We start from the raw sequence: 18,800 nt of genomic DNA, 5'->3' as shown, positions 1-18,800 counted from the left end.
ATTTACTTAAAAATATATTTTTAAATAAATTATTATCATTAATATTTTAATTTTATTCTCACGCTGAATTAATATTACGTATACATTTTTATTATTCAAATCTGCGTGAAAACGTTCTTGGTCAAATCACAAAAATTATTTGATGGGGTTTTATTTTCACAAAATAGCACAAGAGCCATATTATACATTTATACGTTTATCATTGTATATTGGAGTATTAAACATTAAATCTACTGTACGATAATTGGTTCTAGAGATTATACTTCATTCTTTATTATATACGACTAGTATATTGTTGATACTTAACCAAGGCGTCAATATTACCTACTTCTTAATATCCGCATACACGTAAATGTATAATATTTTACTATTTGTAATGAAAATATATTAACCAACATTAATGATTTATTATGATTTCAAATATTTCAATATTAAAAAGTATCTCTTAATGAATGAAAAAATAATAATAAATAATAATAAAATTGTTTTTATTATGATAATATGTGTGAGTTCTATGACTTGAAGGAGTAATAGTAAATAATAATACGTAATATTAATTACGAGTTTAGTATATTTATATCGAATAAACATTTTTTCTAATTAATTTAAATTTGATATTGAAAAAAAAAATATTATGTTCTTAGATAAAATTCAATAATAGATATTAAAATATGAAAAATTCTTTATTTATAGGACAAGTTTATATTTTAACATGATTTTTAATAAAGAAAAGATATTTACGATTTCGTCAAAGGTTAAATATTATAATATTTTTATTTTAAAATAACCGTAGATTCATTGCTTACTTAATAAAAAGTAATATACATTCACGATATCACATATTTTATTGTTTAGGTTTATGTAAAAAATAAATACAATTTCGATAAACATAATTAATCTATAATTTAAAATGATATAGACTATTTTTTTTATTTTTTTTTTTTGATCGAGTAAACAACTGGTTTATATAATATATCTTTTAACTAGTTTAAAAACTATATAATGTGTTTATGTCAAATTATTTACACATGCAAGAGAATTTATTTAAATAAATATATTTATAATTACAAACCATCAATCATGTTATTGTGTCAAATACATAATATTATATTTTATAAAGAAGTTTAGGTAAAAAAAAAAAAAATAAATCAGTTAAGCTTAAAGAAAAATTATCTTTCCATCGAAATCGTTATTTCTATGGTAAAAGTAGAATAATAATTTGAAAATGTGTACTAATATAGTGTTAAATATTTGTAAAATAATTGTAAAATAATACACTTTTTGCGAATATTTGAAAAACGCATCATATTATTTTTAAACTATTATAATAAGTTGCTTTCATGTTAATTTATGCTTGGTGATATAACAATCAATATTTATTATAATATTTTATATTTTTATTCATAAAATTTAAAATTATAATATTTGGTTTAAAACAGCAAAAAAAAAAAAAAAGAATACATACATACATAAAATTTTCGAGTATTGATATCAGTTGATATAATTATATTATATAGTTACTACAATAAATTACTATAACTATAAAGTTCACGTACTTCGCTATTATAATATTATGTACATTTTAATAGATACGTATACTAAGACATGTATTCTAAACTATCACATTATTTTAATCAATAAATAAATAATACAATATTCAAAATGTATGGGCACGTCAAATAAAAATTTTATATAATATATATTATAGGTAGATAAATAAATAATATAATAAACAATGTGTTTTACTAAAACTATCGTGATACGCTGTACACAATCATACAATTTGCACTACGATAAAAAAATAACTAACTAACTAAATAAAATATATTATACTATTATAAAGGTAATGAGTGAGAACACGGGATTGCAAGGCGCATAATATTATGTTTGAAATCAGATACCATACTATAATTGACTCTTGCGAGCAGAGACATTATTGCGCATAAAGAGCAGCGTGCAGAGATTTACCAAGGATACAGCGAAGTAACTTTGTTTAAACAATTGAAAATATTAAGTGCGATATGCTTTAGCAATGGAAAAATTTGAGTGTGTTTTACCTATAAAAAATACATCTGATACATCATATATATATAAAGATTACGAGCACGATTTTTTACATTGAATTTCGATAGATTTTGTAATGCTTTCGTGTTAATGTCTAGGAAAATTTTCGTGCAGGCATATTTGTACTAAAATATGAGGTATTTATTTGCAAATCGGATTTCAACAGTACACGTACAAAAAATATGGTACGCATAATAATCGATGATCGATTAACTTAATTGTCTGGTTAGGTATATCTATGACCGCTGCCCTATATCTACGAACAATTGAGGTGACTAGATGTGTGCATATAATATTATTACTAGGTACTTTATTCTACACCTATACGTATACTGTGCGTATCTCGTTAGTGTTGCACGTATTTAAAATATAAATAATAATTAAGTAATTTATCATTGTCAAGAATGGATTGTAACGCCTTAGTCGCTAAAACTGTGTGAAAACCCATGTACCGGTAGATCAAGTAGAAAATATGTGTATTTCTTCTAATTGTTCTTTCTTTCTTATTATTTTATTTATTTATTTTTTTTTTTTTGATTAATCAATAGCGGTGAGTAACTCGTCAGTCGTATCATCATAGTCCGATCATGTTGCACGCCTGGAAGAGGATGCGACAGTCTTCGCCATTTTGGCCTTCTTTAGCCGCTTGCACGTAACGCCATAGTCTCGCGGCGTCCGCGCTGACGTTCGTTCTTCCGCCAGAACTAGCAGCCGTCTCGCTGTACACAAAAAAGAAAAACAGAAATCGTTAAGAGATTAATACGCCATTGAAATCCATAACGGGCCACGGATCGTCGGGTCAATGTCGTTCGGACCATTGACGCGCACAACCATATGGTCCTTTATAAAACATATTAACCTATAACAGTGATCACAGATCAGTTTAATCACCCGACGCACCCTCCGGAGAATATACGAGGTATCTATAATAAAATACTTTGTGTATAAGTCGTTATGTTGTGGTATACTAAAAGGATACCGACACCGGTATAAACACGTCATGGAACAGTTAAGTCACTCGAACGTATTGTTGTCGACACTAGTCATTTATCGTATTAAATTGTATTATTTTCTGACGTATAGGTAGTCCGTCGTACTTACCACGGAATATTATAGTGCATTATTAAGTACACTCTCTAGCTTGGCATGACATAAAAGAGAACATAATTATCGCGTTAGAAATCAAAAACCGAATTTGGAGAAATAGTGACCATGACCGAGGAGGCGAATTCTAACAACCTTGTAGTAGTATACACACTATTGTATCGTAGAATTGCAAGTTGTACACGGGTAATCAAGACGCGTATTAAACGTGGTCGCGTAAATTGTTTTGTAGTTGGAAAATATATAACCCCTCACGATGAGAAAAAAAAAATAAAAAAATTATGCTCCCAAAATAGTACGATGTCATTAGTGCGCGGAGTGTATGTTTTATATATATATATATATATTACTCTAAATGAACCTGTATTGTACGGAAAAACACTGTTGTGAACTGCGCAGTACTGTGGTCGATTTCGAACACGTGTTGAGGGAGCTGGATTACAAGTAATTTTCATTGTACAATGATATTTGATAATAATATTAACTCGGTATTTCGTTAAATTTTTTTGGCTTTACTCAGACAAATCTCGGATCGTTTCAATTTTGCCGCGGTTAAAAAAAAAAAAAAAAAAAAACCATTCACAATAATTGTGTATATTGAAATGATATTGTATATTTTTTATGTATTATACTTATATATATATATGTATAATGTATATATATTTACGGTGGGTATGGCTTACGAAGAGTGTTGAAATCTTTTATTACAGTGTGTTTTTAATACTTGATTTTATTCTACGATGATGAATGAGTGGGTACTAAGTACCTATTATTATTTGCGCCACTTATTTTTCTAAATTATATTCATCGACAAAACGTCTCATATATTTATACGCGGAATACATCCGTCAAGTGTTTACGTCCGATACAAACAAGATGAGTGAAAAAAAATTGTCATACATAAATGTTAAATATAATATAATAAATGTGCGATAAAACAAATATATTTCCATTATTATTTAAATTATTTGTTTATAATTTTGAAAAATTTCCGTCACTTGTAAATTATAAGCTATGCTCAGCAATGAAAAAGTCGATTTTTATCTCTGTTCTAGTAATTTGACCAAGTCTTTCATACACACTATAATTAAATGTTTAAGTAATCTTATGGAATATTATATATTTTAATCTTCTAGGGCATTCAAAGATGTTTTATGGCCATATTATGCGAAGATAAAAACCAACACTACGTTGAAACCCAGAACTTTTCACAGTCAAGCACTTCCGTGTTTGCTATCGAAAGTACACAGAAACTAAATTAAGAAGCCTAAAAATTTCACTTGAGCCCAATTGAAGATAATGATAATAAGATCGTATTATTTTCCAATCACATTAATATGCATTATGCAATTAAGAAAAACCTATATGCATTTGATTATGGCTTTTTTTTTTAATGTTAAGTAAATATCACCTTGCGCTAAACAATTAATATAAATATATTGAATTTAAAAAAAAAATTGGATCCAGCCTTACTATGAGATTTTTAATACTGGAAATTTTGAGACGCTTTACAATCAGTACCTTTCGTCAGACATCGTAATGATATTATCGTAACACATAATCTTATTATATTTTTTTAGTAATTTAATGATATATTTTACTGAGCAGGCTATGTGCTATATAAATACTATACTCGTTCACTTATTTAGAGAATATCAGCTCAACTGTTTACATAAATCAATCAAAACGGGCAATCCAGAGTTGTCAGCATTGCATATAAATTTTCACGAGATTCCGTGTAATACATAATATTTATAGTAATATGCTTTTAACACGTATGAAGCGGAGAACTTCAAATAGTAAAAACGAGTTTGTAATTACGCAAGTATTAATAGTGTTCGTTGAATAGCAAGTATATATTATATTTGCTAAAACAGTCGGAGAAATTAGGCTTGAAGATGGTTGCCCACGATGTTCATTCCTGAGCGTGTGCCATGTGGGCAATAATAATGTACCTAGTTTTGCGGGATGACAAGCCGATTGTTCGGACATTTTCTTAGTACGTATGTGTCAACGAATCGGCAGCGAATTATTTGTGTCAGTATGCTAACAATGGAATCACGTACGTACAATATAGTAATAATAATAATAATAATAATAATAATAATAACAACCATAATGATAATAATGGAAATAATAACACATTTGTTACAATGACTCGAGTGGAAGCAATACATTATGAATCGTGAAATAATGAAATTGTATTAGTTGTGCGTATGACGTTGTGATGATGTTTAGAAGAAATCAGTCTGTGGGCGGAATATCGGAGAAGAGATGAAATGAAAGTATTCAAGGACATTGTTTTTTTTAATTTTTTTTTATACATAGTCTGCCCGATCAAAATCATCACTACGTGATGCATCGCAGTGGTATATAATATAGGTATCTATAGCGTATTATTTTGTCAAAGAAAGTGACCTATGCTAAGGAGATTTCATTATTATTATTATTATTATTATTGTATACATTGAGCATGGGTTTTTCATTGTCCGTTATTTGTGCCGTGGACAAATCGAATATGATTTATACAAGACATTAATTAATGACATCCGTATTTTGTTTATCTAAACAATACTGAAGTATAATTATTATACTGTATTATAATATGTTCGTGGTTACTTATGACAGCGTAAATATTGTTTGTCGTCTGCAGTTAACAAATCTTCGTTCAATTGTCTTTAGAAAATATACAAGTCAAGGTAATCATATTATTCTCACGTGTAATGCACGTTTAACTCATTCATAATAACTTAAATATTGTAGTATTGTCCCGTGAGATAATACAATTTCTGTAGGTTTTAATTCAAAGCTAATAAGACCATTTTTTAAGCTATTTCAGATATGAGCGTCTAGAGAAATAGCGGACTGAATTATAACACTCATAAATCATATGCAAATATATTTATGGGATAATTTATGTCTTCTTAATAATAAGAGGATTTTGAACGAAATGGATTCAACGGAAATTGACATATAGAAAAACGATATATTTTAATGTCACACACGTGATGATTTTGGTTATTGACCTGATAAATGACGTTGTTACAAAAATATTAATAATAATAATAATAATAGGAATGTATAACTAAGTAAATCAGTTGGTTTATTTTTTTAATTAATAAAACATTTTTTTTTTTAAATATAAATTGAAACGGTTGTATGATTAATGAACAATCGATAAAATTATGTATCTTCGTGTATAGTTATTTATTAAATGCTAATGAAAATATTGTTTAAATTATTACGCCTAAGGGTAGTCTTAAAACATATTGTGAAAAAATTCTGGATTAGCGATGTTAAATAGTCAATAGATTTACTAGTATTCAACCGTGAATATTTGTGTGAAACATATTCGTTACGATACATATCATGACAAAACGGGTTTTCACGTTTAAAATCCATGTTATAATGACGGAAAAATTTTAATGAATACAATTTATTATTTTATCTGTGATTATATTGATGTTCAAAATAATATTTAATTATTAAGTTAGATAATTGATATCGTGCTTTTAGTGACCACGTATTTATATTGGATTTTAAAGAAGATATTGAATATTTAATAAGAAATAGCTTTAAGGTAATTAAACGTGAATAGTATGATAATATATTATAGTTGTAATGTAATTCCAAATATTTTATTTACTTACATTATATGCAACATTTAAAAATTATTTATTACGTAATTTTTTTAAAATATTTATTTTATTTTATAATTTATTTAAACACTGCCATAATATTTAATAATATAATTATATCTTTAGTAATATATATAAAACAATATTAGCACAGAATTAATTTTTATAAGCCAATTTAAATTATTTAGACTCGTCCAACTATATATAAAATAATAAATGCGTTGTTTAATCGACAACGCAAGTATTCATATTATGTGGAACACGCGTGCGTCATAAAAATATATTATACATACACGAGCGATCAGTATCTTTTTTTCTTTTTAAATTTTTTTTTTCTCGCAATTGAATTAATCAAATTTCACAAAATTAAAACATACGTGCTTCTAGTTGACTTTCGCGGTACGCTTCGGTCGAATGTGGTTTCGGTCTAATAAATCGCCGTGGCGTTATGGTTTCGAGTGTAGGTACCAATGTATATTATACTGTATAGCAACACGTAAAAGGCTCATAATTTGTAACTCAATACGACACAACATGTGTAAATATTTATCACAGTACTTATCAAATAAGTATATGTATGTATGTATGTATATATATAAACATAATGTACATATAGGCGTAGTTCCAATTCAATTTAAAAGTGTGCCAAATTTAAGACGGGACAATAATTTCCTTTCTCGCGGTCCATTTGAAAAAAAATTTCACATCATCGCATTCCAGATAGACGTCTTACAATACATAAAAGCTTTTAAAACTTTAAATATTTTTTAATTAAATGCTCCTCGGTGCATTAGGAGCTGGTGAATCTCACAAAATTAACCCCCTGTACGTAACGTAACGTAACGTAAGGTAACGCGCGTGTAAAATTCATCAATCATCTGGTGGTGGAACGTGTAAGTATAATATAAATATATATTATGTTATATATATAAATTATATAATTATACGTAATATCGTTATTGTTGTGCGTACGTCGGAAAAATAATTTCCATTAGTTTATTGTGTCATTTTCAGTTTTGTCACCGACGCGATTTCTATACGTGTTATTATATCCGACCTGCGAGCAAGTGAGCCTGGCAACAAGTTCAAGGCCGTGACCTATAACGAATTATCATAATATAGTAGTTCCATAGGCCGGAGGCGGCGCACCAAGTAGGTCATCCCGGCTGTAGTCGGGTAGTGAACAGGTTATGTACAAGTGGGTCGCGTAGCGCGGGTCGTTTTTGTATTATATATATATATATCTTTATTTATTTGTATTTTTTCATCACTGGAAAAGAAAGAAGAAAAAAAAATGTCTAGGAAGTAGGCGAACGGGTTTTGTACGGCTCCTACCGCACATCTTACTCCCGCCCCTTTTGTTCGAAGTCGCGCGTAAACATGTAAATTCGAAACCGACAATATCGTACACGGTAGACAAATATAACAAACTATAATAATATTATAATGTCGAGCGCGTATTATATAAAAATGTTTGAAAACCGGAAATAGTCGGATTCATTACCTGCTCAGCTGTGCGGACACCAGATTGCTGTGGGGGCTGAACCTGCCGGGATCGCCATACATCTTGCACACCAATTTCTCTTTGCACGGTTCTTCTCGCACAGCCAATTCATGGAATATCTCGTCTAATTTCTGTACGACCGGAGTGTACACTGGGTCGTGCGTCGCCACCGATTGCAGCGCGGGCGGTGGTCTGCCCATGGCCTGAAATCAGTTACGTAGGTGATTGCTTTACAAACAATAATCATGTAAATACACGAGTAAATGCCACGATGTTGTTGGCGGCGTCGAGCAGGGACGCAGAGATAAAAAAAAACGTAAGACCCTTTGCCGCGCTCGAAACGGACGTACCCGATATTATACGCTTGTATTGCGTACATGCACTGAATTCTCTAGTATTAGCAAATATTATATACCTATATATTATGTATATTTAAATGTAATTATGTACAATCTTATCCAATAGACGACGGTAGATTTTCAATAACTTAGGAAGCGTCACACAAACAGTTCCCCGATTGTCGTCGGTTCTAAACGAAAAATGTTAAGTACTCGTACTGAACCATTGATGTTGACGGGATTCGTTCTGGTCGCCCATAAAGCAACATAATACGTAGTTTTATGTGATCGTACTCCCGGAACAAGTTTTGCTCGTTATTTACTACCGCCGAGAGTTCAAATACCTTTAGCGCTAAATTTCATCTTATATCACGTATGATATGACTCATAGAGTTATATATATTTACATTCATTTGACAGACAACATCGTATACTGCAGTATACTTTCGGACACTAAAATATCGACGAGTCAAAATCATTGATGGTATCTCAAAACAAATGAGTTTACTAGCGTTTTTCGATTTAAAAATGTATTTTCACAAAAACATAAAACTAGTATTTTACTGCTTAGCCTATATCTACATATTTGTCTTGATGTTCGTATGCTATAAGATTTATGGGTTGACCCGAGCCAATGAAAATGACTAGATTCGTTCATGTTGTATGAGAACTTACTTCATATTAACCTAGAATATTTTTATATAAATGCATAATCTGTGTTTCGAACACGTCGGTTTGGACCATGGCGGGGGGAAAACTCGATAGACTTATCATTGGGTCACCTACGAGTCATGGAAAACTAAATGAAATCTAATTGGAAAACATTCTGATTCATACTCACGGGAGTATTGTCCAGCCTTTTGACGTATTTATCGGCGTACGGCGATGGTGGAGGGCCTACACTGCCACCACTATTATCGCCGTTTCCACCGTACTTGAGCGGTTCGTACTGCGCTGGTGATGATGAATACGAATACTTGGGTGCATCGTACTGAGACGTACCTTCCCCGTATTCGCCCAAACCCCAACTGGCGAGCTCGTCCGCGTGATCTGACACCACGTTGTTCATGTCTATACCGTTACGGTTGTAATAGTCACTGCCACTTAAAAGCTACAAACGATCGTCAAAATCAATACAAATAATTAAACAATTATGATTGGGTTAGGTCAGGTCAATTTGGACAGTACCGTTATGCAGAGTTAACATCGCAAAAACGGGAGAACAGCCAAATAAACAATATTATACAATATTTGTAATTTGATGTAGCTAATATAACTTTACCTCTGGCGAATCGTAAGGTCCCGCTGGCGGTGGATGGTCTAACGTGGGGCCAGGATAGTAATCACTGTGGTAACCTGGTGGTGGTTTGATGGGCACAGGTACTGGTACCGGTACCTTGAGATGGTGGTGGTGGTGTTTTACCTGTAAATGAAAGAACGTTGTTGTAAGTAAATAATACGATTGTAGCATAATATTTTTTAATAATTATAAAATAGTTTATATATCAATAACAAATTATGCTCTGAATTTATCGCATATACCTATAGCATACCGCTTTCGTCGAAACAATATGATAACACTACTTGTCAGTGACGGTTGCAATAATTAATGAGGACTGTCAATTACACGAAAGTGCGATGTATTTAATATGTGCATTATATTAGCATTATTATAAATGAGACGAGAATACGTATAATGAAGTTTTGACGCGGTAGTAATTATGACAAATGGACACATAGGTTATTTAATTATATATGTTTCTTGACCTCTTAAATCATCGTAGTGGCTACATGTATAATGTTTCGAGTTTCTTTAACGATTATCTTATCGTTATTCGGCAGAATCGCTGTATAATAATTTTGCGCATACGATAATTTGATTTCAAACTTGTTGTGTACGTACAATATCAATTAAGTGCATACCTACTGATCATTTACGTCCACCGGACGTACCTATTTAAATATGGTGTATAGTGCCGATTAGAAAACTAGTATGTGAACAGCAAAAATTAATAAGGTGATTCTTAAAAAAAAAACGATGGATCATAGGTGAGCTGATTCGGTCAACCTTAATTGAAAACCGTTATTTATCTGTATGAAATCTTATTGGATTTACGCAATACCAACTAGTGAATATCTATTAATCGTATTTGCATACCTTGTGATGGTGGAAATGATAAAACTTGGAGGCGTGATGATGATAGTACGAACAGAGCTTGAACAAATGAGCTAACGGTGGGAATACGAACAGTAGAACTTTCAGTAATATCTTCTTGGCGGCGCCCGCTCCGATTAATAACGGCAACAAGAACAGCACCTTGATTTTGATCAATTTGATTATTAACATCAAAGCCATCCCGCTAGACATTAGTTTCTTTTTGAACAGTTGCTCTGTGAAAAATATACATGCTCATTATTATCAAGGCGCTTAAATACTTAATATGTTAATCAGCTTTAAAATATGTAGCTAAAAAAAGTTTAAGCACTAAAGTAATGTAATCAATTAATTATTTTATATAACTTAATACATAAATTATTATCAAGTTAAAAAAACACAGTTAAATTATTAAGCAATAACTTCTAATTGAATTGATAAAATAATGGAAAAAGTAGAAAATATATTTCTTATTAAAATTTGAATAAAATGTATATTTTTTTTATTAAACATGATTTTTTTCAATTTTTTAATCAAAAATATCTGTTCAAAAATTTTAACATTCTTATAAATTATTTATGTAAATAAAAACTAACACGTGAAAACGTATACAATAGGTAGTTAAATTTTAATTACAGATATCATCCTATATTTACTCTTGAAATAAGTCTGTTAATGTGTTACATCCCGAGCCACGGTTTCTATTATCATAACATATCAATTAGTCATGTTACAGTATAGGTAAAACGCGGTACTATGACTATACCAACGACGGGTCTTTCATCACGAGCGTCGTGAATCGTCTTATTACAATATATTATTATTAGTTGGTATTATTATTACTATTCCATCGTGCCATTAATTAGCACACCGAAAAATTACGTGTTGTCAAACTGTTGTTTTTCGTTTAGTTTTTCACTTGGCTTTGCAAAACTCATATACGCGATACCAATTACTATCACGTAAATCTAGGCTAATGAAATACATTATTATTCCAAAACGGCATGCTAGCCTAAGAGTGCAGCAGAAAGCGGATTTCATTTTCCTGTTGTTGAGTGTACCACACGCACTATACGCACTGTCGGTTTTCAAATTAATAATAATACAATTATGTTAATTCATAAACACGCATAAAAAAAAAACAACTATTTTTCCCACGTCCATGCGATGTCGTTTGTAAAAAAAAAAAAACATTATGAACACGACAATAACGATGATAATAGTAATATTATCACCGTTGCACGACGATTAACTAATTATTAATATTAATATTGGTTCCGTAAACAGTACTAAATACACGACAAAAATGGGTGGGTGGACAAGTACTTAATTCCATACAATTTGAATGACAACCGGCGTGTTTGTAGTTAGCGTGAAAATCATTTGAAATCGTCGCACACGCGACGCGCGATGAACCGAAACTAATTGAATATGTATTGAATTAGTTATCAAGTAAAATTTTTGACATAGATAAATACTTTCCTAATCAATCTATTTTGGTTCAATCGTTAAATAAATATTCTTTTAGACCTAAAATTAATGTTAACGCTGTCCTTAGATGTTTTAAAATGCCTTGAGAACCTACAGTGTTCGTGAATATTTCTATACTAAACCGTGAGCAATGTATTATTTATCTTAGATTTTCAAGTTAAACTCGAATATCGTTTGATTCATTATTTTGAACAAATTTTGTTATTAAAAAAATTGCATAAATGACCGAAACATTGTCACATTAGTTAATTTCGTTCTTAACTAACTTCAATAAAATATTTTCAATAATTTTTTTCGAATAAAAGATTAAAAATAGTGTTCTGAATAAAATTCAGTTGTTTGTTTTTACGGATAAGGTTTTTTAAATACCATAAATTATAAACAAAAAACTTGTAATCAACTTATATTCTAGATGTTACTGCGATATTATAAATAGAATTTTCAAAATTCTAGTTATTTGTTTAATTTTATTAAAATAAAGCATGAAAAATATTTTTTTAATACAAATATAATTATTGTAAATTAAATTTCCCCGTATTATAATAGCTATTTACAGACCACAAGTAATCACTCTTAAATTCTAAATATTAAACATTCATAATATCAGTGCTAAAAATATTAGTTTTTTAATACTGTTTTTTTTTTTGTACCTAGTATTATTATTATTAAGGTATTTTGAGTCTATAAAATTAATTTTGAATGTAAAATTTTGTTTGATACTAGCTATAATAGCTTATGTGCCTGCCATAAAATAAATTATGTCCATTGATGTACCCAAAATGGAAGGGAAAGCTTTAATACTTAAAATATTTTATAGAGCCTAGATTATATTATATTTGAAGTGTAAAATAATATCACTGGATTTTGTGTTTAAAAATGAAATTCCCTTCTATATATTGAGTTAAATTTTATATTTAAATACAGTATAACTGTGTGATCAATGTGTAGGTAGTTATTATATTTTATGATTTAGGCGTATTTAATATCGCTTTAAAATGATGTACAATATATTATATATATGTCGATATCATGTTCGGTGAAAATATGTTATTTAAAATGTTAAGGTATGTATAATAAAACAGCTATAAAAACTTTATTTTAAACTCTTTGAAGCCAAATAAACTACAGAAAAATGTTGTTATTTTTGACTTCTTTATTTTGGAATCCACTTAAATATTCTTAATTGTTCAGGATTTATATATCTGTCAAATAATATGTTTCCATTAAATTTAAAAATATAGTATATATATTTTAACCAGTAGATCAATTCAAGGGGATTCTATATCATCGTTTTTTATTAGTAAAATAGATCTATACGCATTCTAACGTACTGATTTGAGTTTTACTTTGATAATAATTTTGAAAACATATTTGAATTTATTATGAAGTTTTTTTTGAATCTTACATTCAGAATCATAAAAAAAATGTCATTGAAATTTCTAAAAATATGGATTTATTTATACACTTCAAGTTAGAGTTCTTCTTTTAAAAAATAATAAGTTAGATATAAGTTTGAAGATTACGGAACAAAAAAAAAAAAAAAACAGGTTTTGAGTTCAAAATTATTAGTAGTGTAAAACTCAAATTGTTATGTTGGAATTCGTTTAGGTAGGTCTATGACTTATAACATTTCACCATGAAATAATTTCGGTTTTAGTTATTTTGTGATATATTATACATGTGAGTGTGTAACATTTATTATACCTTGTAAAAATAAATTTCATAATAAACTCAAATATTTTTTAAAAACTTTCATTAGTAAAATTCAAGTCAATGCATTAGAATAAGTACATTTTTCATCAAAAAAACTGTAGTGTGAAATCTCCTTAATATATTATTACTAAAAATATTGATTATATTATATTTTGAAGTATCTATATCATCATATACTTTTAGTACCATATTATATTGAACCAATATTTTTTATTATCTACCTCTAATAATAACAATTAACTGATTGGTGGACTGGGGCATGACATGAAGATTTAGGAAACTAACTTTATAATTATGCAGTACTATTTTACTCTACTGCAATTTTAAACAAATCAAATACAAATAATACTTTATTAATTAATTTATAAATTATGAAGAAAAAAACAAATAACCTAGCGTACTGATAAACTAAAATAATAGATTATTATCTTCATGTACGTAATAAACTTAAACACCAATGATTATGTATATATGTACGAATTAATGTTTAAGAACAATGTATTAATAAACTTTATTATGATTAGATTTTAGGGATTATTATTATTATTTACAAGCTCTATTAGTTATGATATCATCTATTGCACTTGAAATAATTTTTTAGTATTCTATTTTTATTTACGAAAAACAACGTATATTATAGATAAAATATAAATAATTTGAAAATATAATATGCGTAGTTTGTTGAAACAATGAAAAGAGTAAATAATGTGTGCATAAAAAATAACAAACAAACGATTAGTATTAGAATGTTAAAATGTTATGTTTAGTTTTAATCAAGATAGCTTGTTGCAAATCACGGCGTATTTACGATAAGACATCGTTTTGACACACATTATAGCTCGCTGGTAAATCGGAGGCGTCGTAGTTAGAGTCCAGACAAATCAAGTTCAAGGTTCTTTATAGACGGTTTTAATGCTTTCTCTTTTTAATAATGTATTTAAATATGTTCGTGACTAATTGCTTTAATTAAAAAAAAAAAAATTGAGTAAATTCAACATCTCGCCTAAAAATATGTTCGTTTTGACAGTATTTAATGAACATTTGTAATTTAATTAAAATTGATTAACACAGCTTAAGTAGATAAAAAAATGTGTATATTTAGTTTATGCCTTATGGTAATATTGGTCATAAATTGACTTATAATGTACAACGTGTATGAATTAAACTACTTATTGAGATTTAGGTTGGAATTTCAATTGAAAAATACGTAGGTACTTAACCGTTGGGTTTTATAGTATTAAACGTATACGGACATTGAAATAATACACATATAGACAACTAAATTACTATAATTATCTTAACCATGACTTACTATAATAACACGTATATAGAGTTTGAATTAATTTAAGTCTTAAGATAAGATCCTATGCATTATTATAAAACGTGTTGCTTACTTATCATCTTATGCATGAACCTAGGTGATCGGGCGTCTCTTTCAGCTGGCAACACGTCCATCCGCAGAATTATACCGCCATCGGGCAAAATTTTTTTGGGCGATAAACGAACTTTAGCACCTGGTCCACCACCCAAAAAACTTGGTACTGTGGCTTCGAAGTCATGGGTTGCCAAGTATTTAGCACCTTTGTTGTAAAGTTGTTCTGTGACGTCGCCCCAGCCGTCATCGGCCACTGCTTCGTCTTCCTGAAAACCAAAATAACGATCAAGAATTAAAACGAGATTATAACACCGCCAATCGGATAATATTATAAAATAATTAAATAACTAAATTACAAGAATGTTCTTCTAAACCAGATTAAAACAGTTATTTCGTAACAAACCAAACAAACCAGTTGACCGTCGTATGTTGGAACACAGTCGCTGACCGGTTTTAATCAGTCGAATATTATTATTACGGTAAAATGTTCTCACACAATTTACGATTTAGCATATTATTATTACATTAAGTTCTACTTAACCTAACCATAGGAAGTGGTGTGCAATTCAGCACATAAAAATTCCACGACAAATAATGCAAACGTGCTATTCCTGTAGTCGTATACAGCCAAAATAGGATGAGTGGGCCGGATTTGCGGTTCCTCCTGCGGTTAGCGGTCACGGCGCGACTTCTCGAGAGTCAATCGATTTAGTAAAATCAATAATACGAATATAAAACGAACGACCCGTAGACGATTGTCGCAGCAAAACGTCGTTAGGATAGAAAACGAGACGCAAAAACAATATCGTTACCATTTCAGGAGCTCGGGCTTCCCGGTGGGACGTGGTTTCGTTGTTTCCGGGGCACATGGTCTCGTAGTCGTTGGAGTTCTTCGTGAACGCCAGCCCGTCGGTGATGTTAAAGTCGGAATCGAACGTGTGATCGACGTAATTGTACAGCCGGCTTCGCACGCAGTCCATCGTGTTCCTGGGGCCGTCGCACTTGCCCACCAGATCATCCCATAGCCCGTTGCCGCTGCTGAACGGCTGCACCGAACACAGCGATGACGGTGTCAACGAGAGGACGATCGCGGAGATCGAAACGACAACGGCGGACCACGGAGGTAGATGATGGTTGACGACGGTCGTCATCGTGTAACGCGAACGCTAACACAGTTGGCATCGCACTGACCGGACCGGCGTCCGAGAGGTCCGCGTTTACCGGTTTTCTTTGCCCGACGAGCAAGCGCGCGCGCGCCAAAGAGTGAAAGAGAGTGTGAGAGAGAGACAGGGCGAGAGAGTGTGAAGTGGATTAGAGGAGAAAGGAAGAGAGTGAGCGAGAAAGAGAAGAGGATAGATCCCACCGCCGTCAATCGCCTCGCGGGATGTGTAAACGCATCGGAAGTATATTTGCGCATACACGTGTATATTATAACTATATTCCATACAATATATGTATATAATATGTATTGTAGTAGTGACCCCGATTTGCAATAGATGCATTTCGATTTCTTCCTGGTCGTTGTTTAAGCGAGATCTTCCAATCCCCGCGTGTGTTTTTGTCACCATGACTGCGGAAATTATTGCGGTGTGTTATTCCACCTTCTCACTAGCCCACTCATTTTTTTTTTCGAACATCCGGATTTTCGAGTTTGAGCCTATGGTTTTTTTCCCTTCATTTTTAGAAGTCGTTAATTAAAACATATTTAGGCGTATTCCATAGGCTCACGTGTATCGCCGTATCGATGACGGGCCAATAAATAATGTCATCATAATAATTTATATGTGCGGCGAGATAATGAAACATCGAATTCTACTCGTCTAATCCTACAGCGCGATATGAACGGCGGTGTGGACCTATACTTGAATCTTTCATTTTGGAATGTGATTTTTAAAGTTCACACGCGCCGTGGTTTACTTTACAACTACACTTGACGTATTCTATCGATAAAAAATACCACACAAACACATTTTGTGATTGCAGTTTTTCTTTTTTAACTTAAATAATTTCCTACTTTTGAAGATGCGGAATACAAAAATAATTCACGTTTTCTCTTCCTATTTCTCGAAATGGTCATGATGTAAACAAGTTATTCTACTAGATAATATCCACATTTGCCCTCATTTTTGTAATCGACAAAATTATGGTCATTAATCTCATCAATAGCTAGATATCCGTATTTTGATGAAACAAATCTTTCGTTGATTAAAATGTATCGTTGTATTACGTATTGACTGACACGTTTGATGGGTTCGATAAATTACATACTGCACAATTAATTTTATACCAGTAATGTAAACACTAAAACACGTTATTTAGTATTTTAAAAACCTAAAATTATGTTTTATATATTTATCACTTATTGTGTACTATCTACTATTTTTTTTCTTAAACTGTTTTTTGTAAAACTTAAAGGGTTTCAAATGGAAACAGAACTAAAAAAATAGTATATTTATTTTAGTCGTTTATGTAAACTTATCTACAATTATTGAACCATAACTATTCAAACGGTATTATCGCGTTCATTATTTGACATTTTTAAGCCATCATTCCCAATGGGTTAAAATGTTGTTAAAATTAATAATATGTAATAATGGATTATTTCATCTTCGGTTTAAATTACCTTTCGGTTAAGAATATTCATGGTTATATTATCATTAAAACATTGTTTATTGAACTATTGTAACGTGCCTGGTAAACGATATTATTTTATGCTAGTTTATGGTTATGTAAACTATAATTGAAGAAGATTATAAGGTATCAAATAATATATAAAGCGTAAGGCGCATATCAATTTATTTAAATAACAAATAACAATATAAATATATACATATACGTATAGCATCATAATATCATCCAATATACGCAACGTTTATTATAATAAAGGTACCTACCAACTAACTACTATTCTCTATTTAGATATAACATTTATTAAATAAAACGATTTGTTTATAAATAAAAAATAAAGGAAACGTTTTGTTTAGCCAATTTAAGCATATTTTATCTATATGAATATAAGACTATTATGTGTATTATTATTTATTGGGTATGTAACCCATTCATAATCCATTTGTAATATTTTAAAATTATATTCAAAATATTATCTATTTCACGATTTGAATTAGTAACTTTGATTATTTATTTACCTAATAGACTGACCATCGATGTTTTTACGAAAAAAAACTCATATAGAGCGTCCGTTTATTTAACAACTTTTTATAGCTAAATAATACAAAATCAATTTTTTTCAGAATGAATAATTTTGATTTTTAAAAACGGTTTAGTAGATGCTTTTAAAATACATTTTTTTTTTTTCATTATTTTACTGGGAAGCAAAACAAGTATATATATTTTTATAAACTTTTTTATAGTGTAGGTATACGTATTTAAATATATTATGTATATATGTATATTATTT

The 18,800-nt window shown here is 30.2% G+C and overlaps 1 protein-coding gene across 1 annotated transcript; it reads right to left on the bottom strand.

Annotated features, from left to right (window-relative positions):
- Positions 1–2,249: 2,249 nt before the first annotated feature.
- Positions 2,250–16,585, bottom strand: LOC112594146. Its single transcript, XM_025338801.1, has 7 exons — positions 16,195–16,585; positions 15,402–15,648; positions 10,807–11,039; positions 9,931–10,071; positions 9,490–9,759; positions 8,311–8,513; positions 2,250–2,783 (listed from the first exon to the last, which is right to left on the bottom strand). Exons 1-7 carry the CDS (start codon positions 16,531–16,533, stop codon positions 2,639–2,641), a joined length of 1,578 nt encoding a protein of 525 aa, XP_025194586.1. The 5' UTR covers positions 16,534–16,585; the 3' UTR covers positions 2,250–2,638.
- Positions 16,586–18,800: the final 2,215 nt, after the last annotated feature.

This window comes from Melanaphis sacchari, unplaced genomic scaffold, assembly GCF_002803265.2.
Source record: "Melanaphis sacchari strain LSU unplaced genomic scaffold, SCAv2.0 Contig221_pilon_pilon, whole genome shotgun sequence".
Taxonomy (NCBI): domain Eukaryota; kingdom Metazoa; phylum Arthropoda; class Insecta; order Hemiptera; family Aphididae; genus Melanaphis; species Melanaphis sacchari.
Note: the sequence above shows the minus strand (reverse complement) of the source record. Positions and strands in the feature narration are given on the sequence as shown.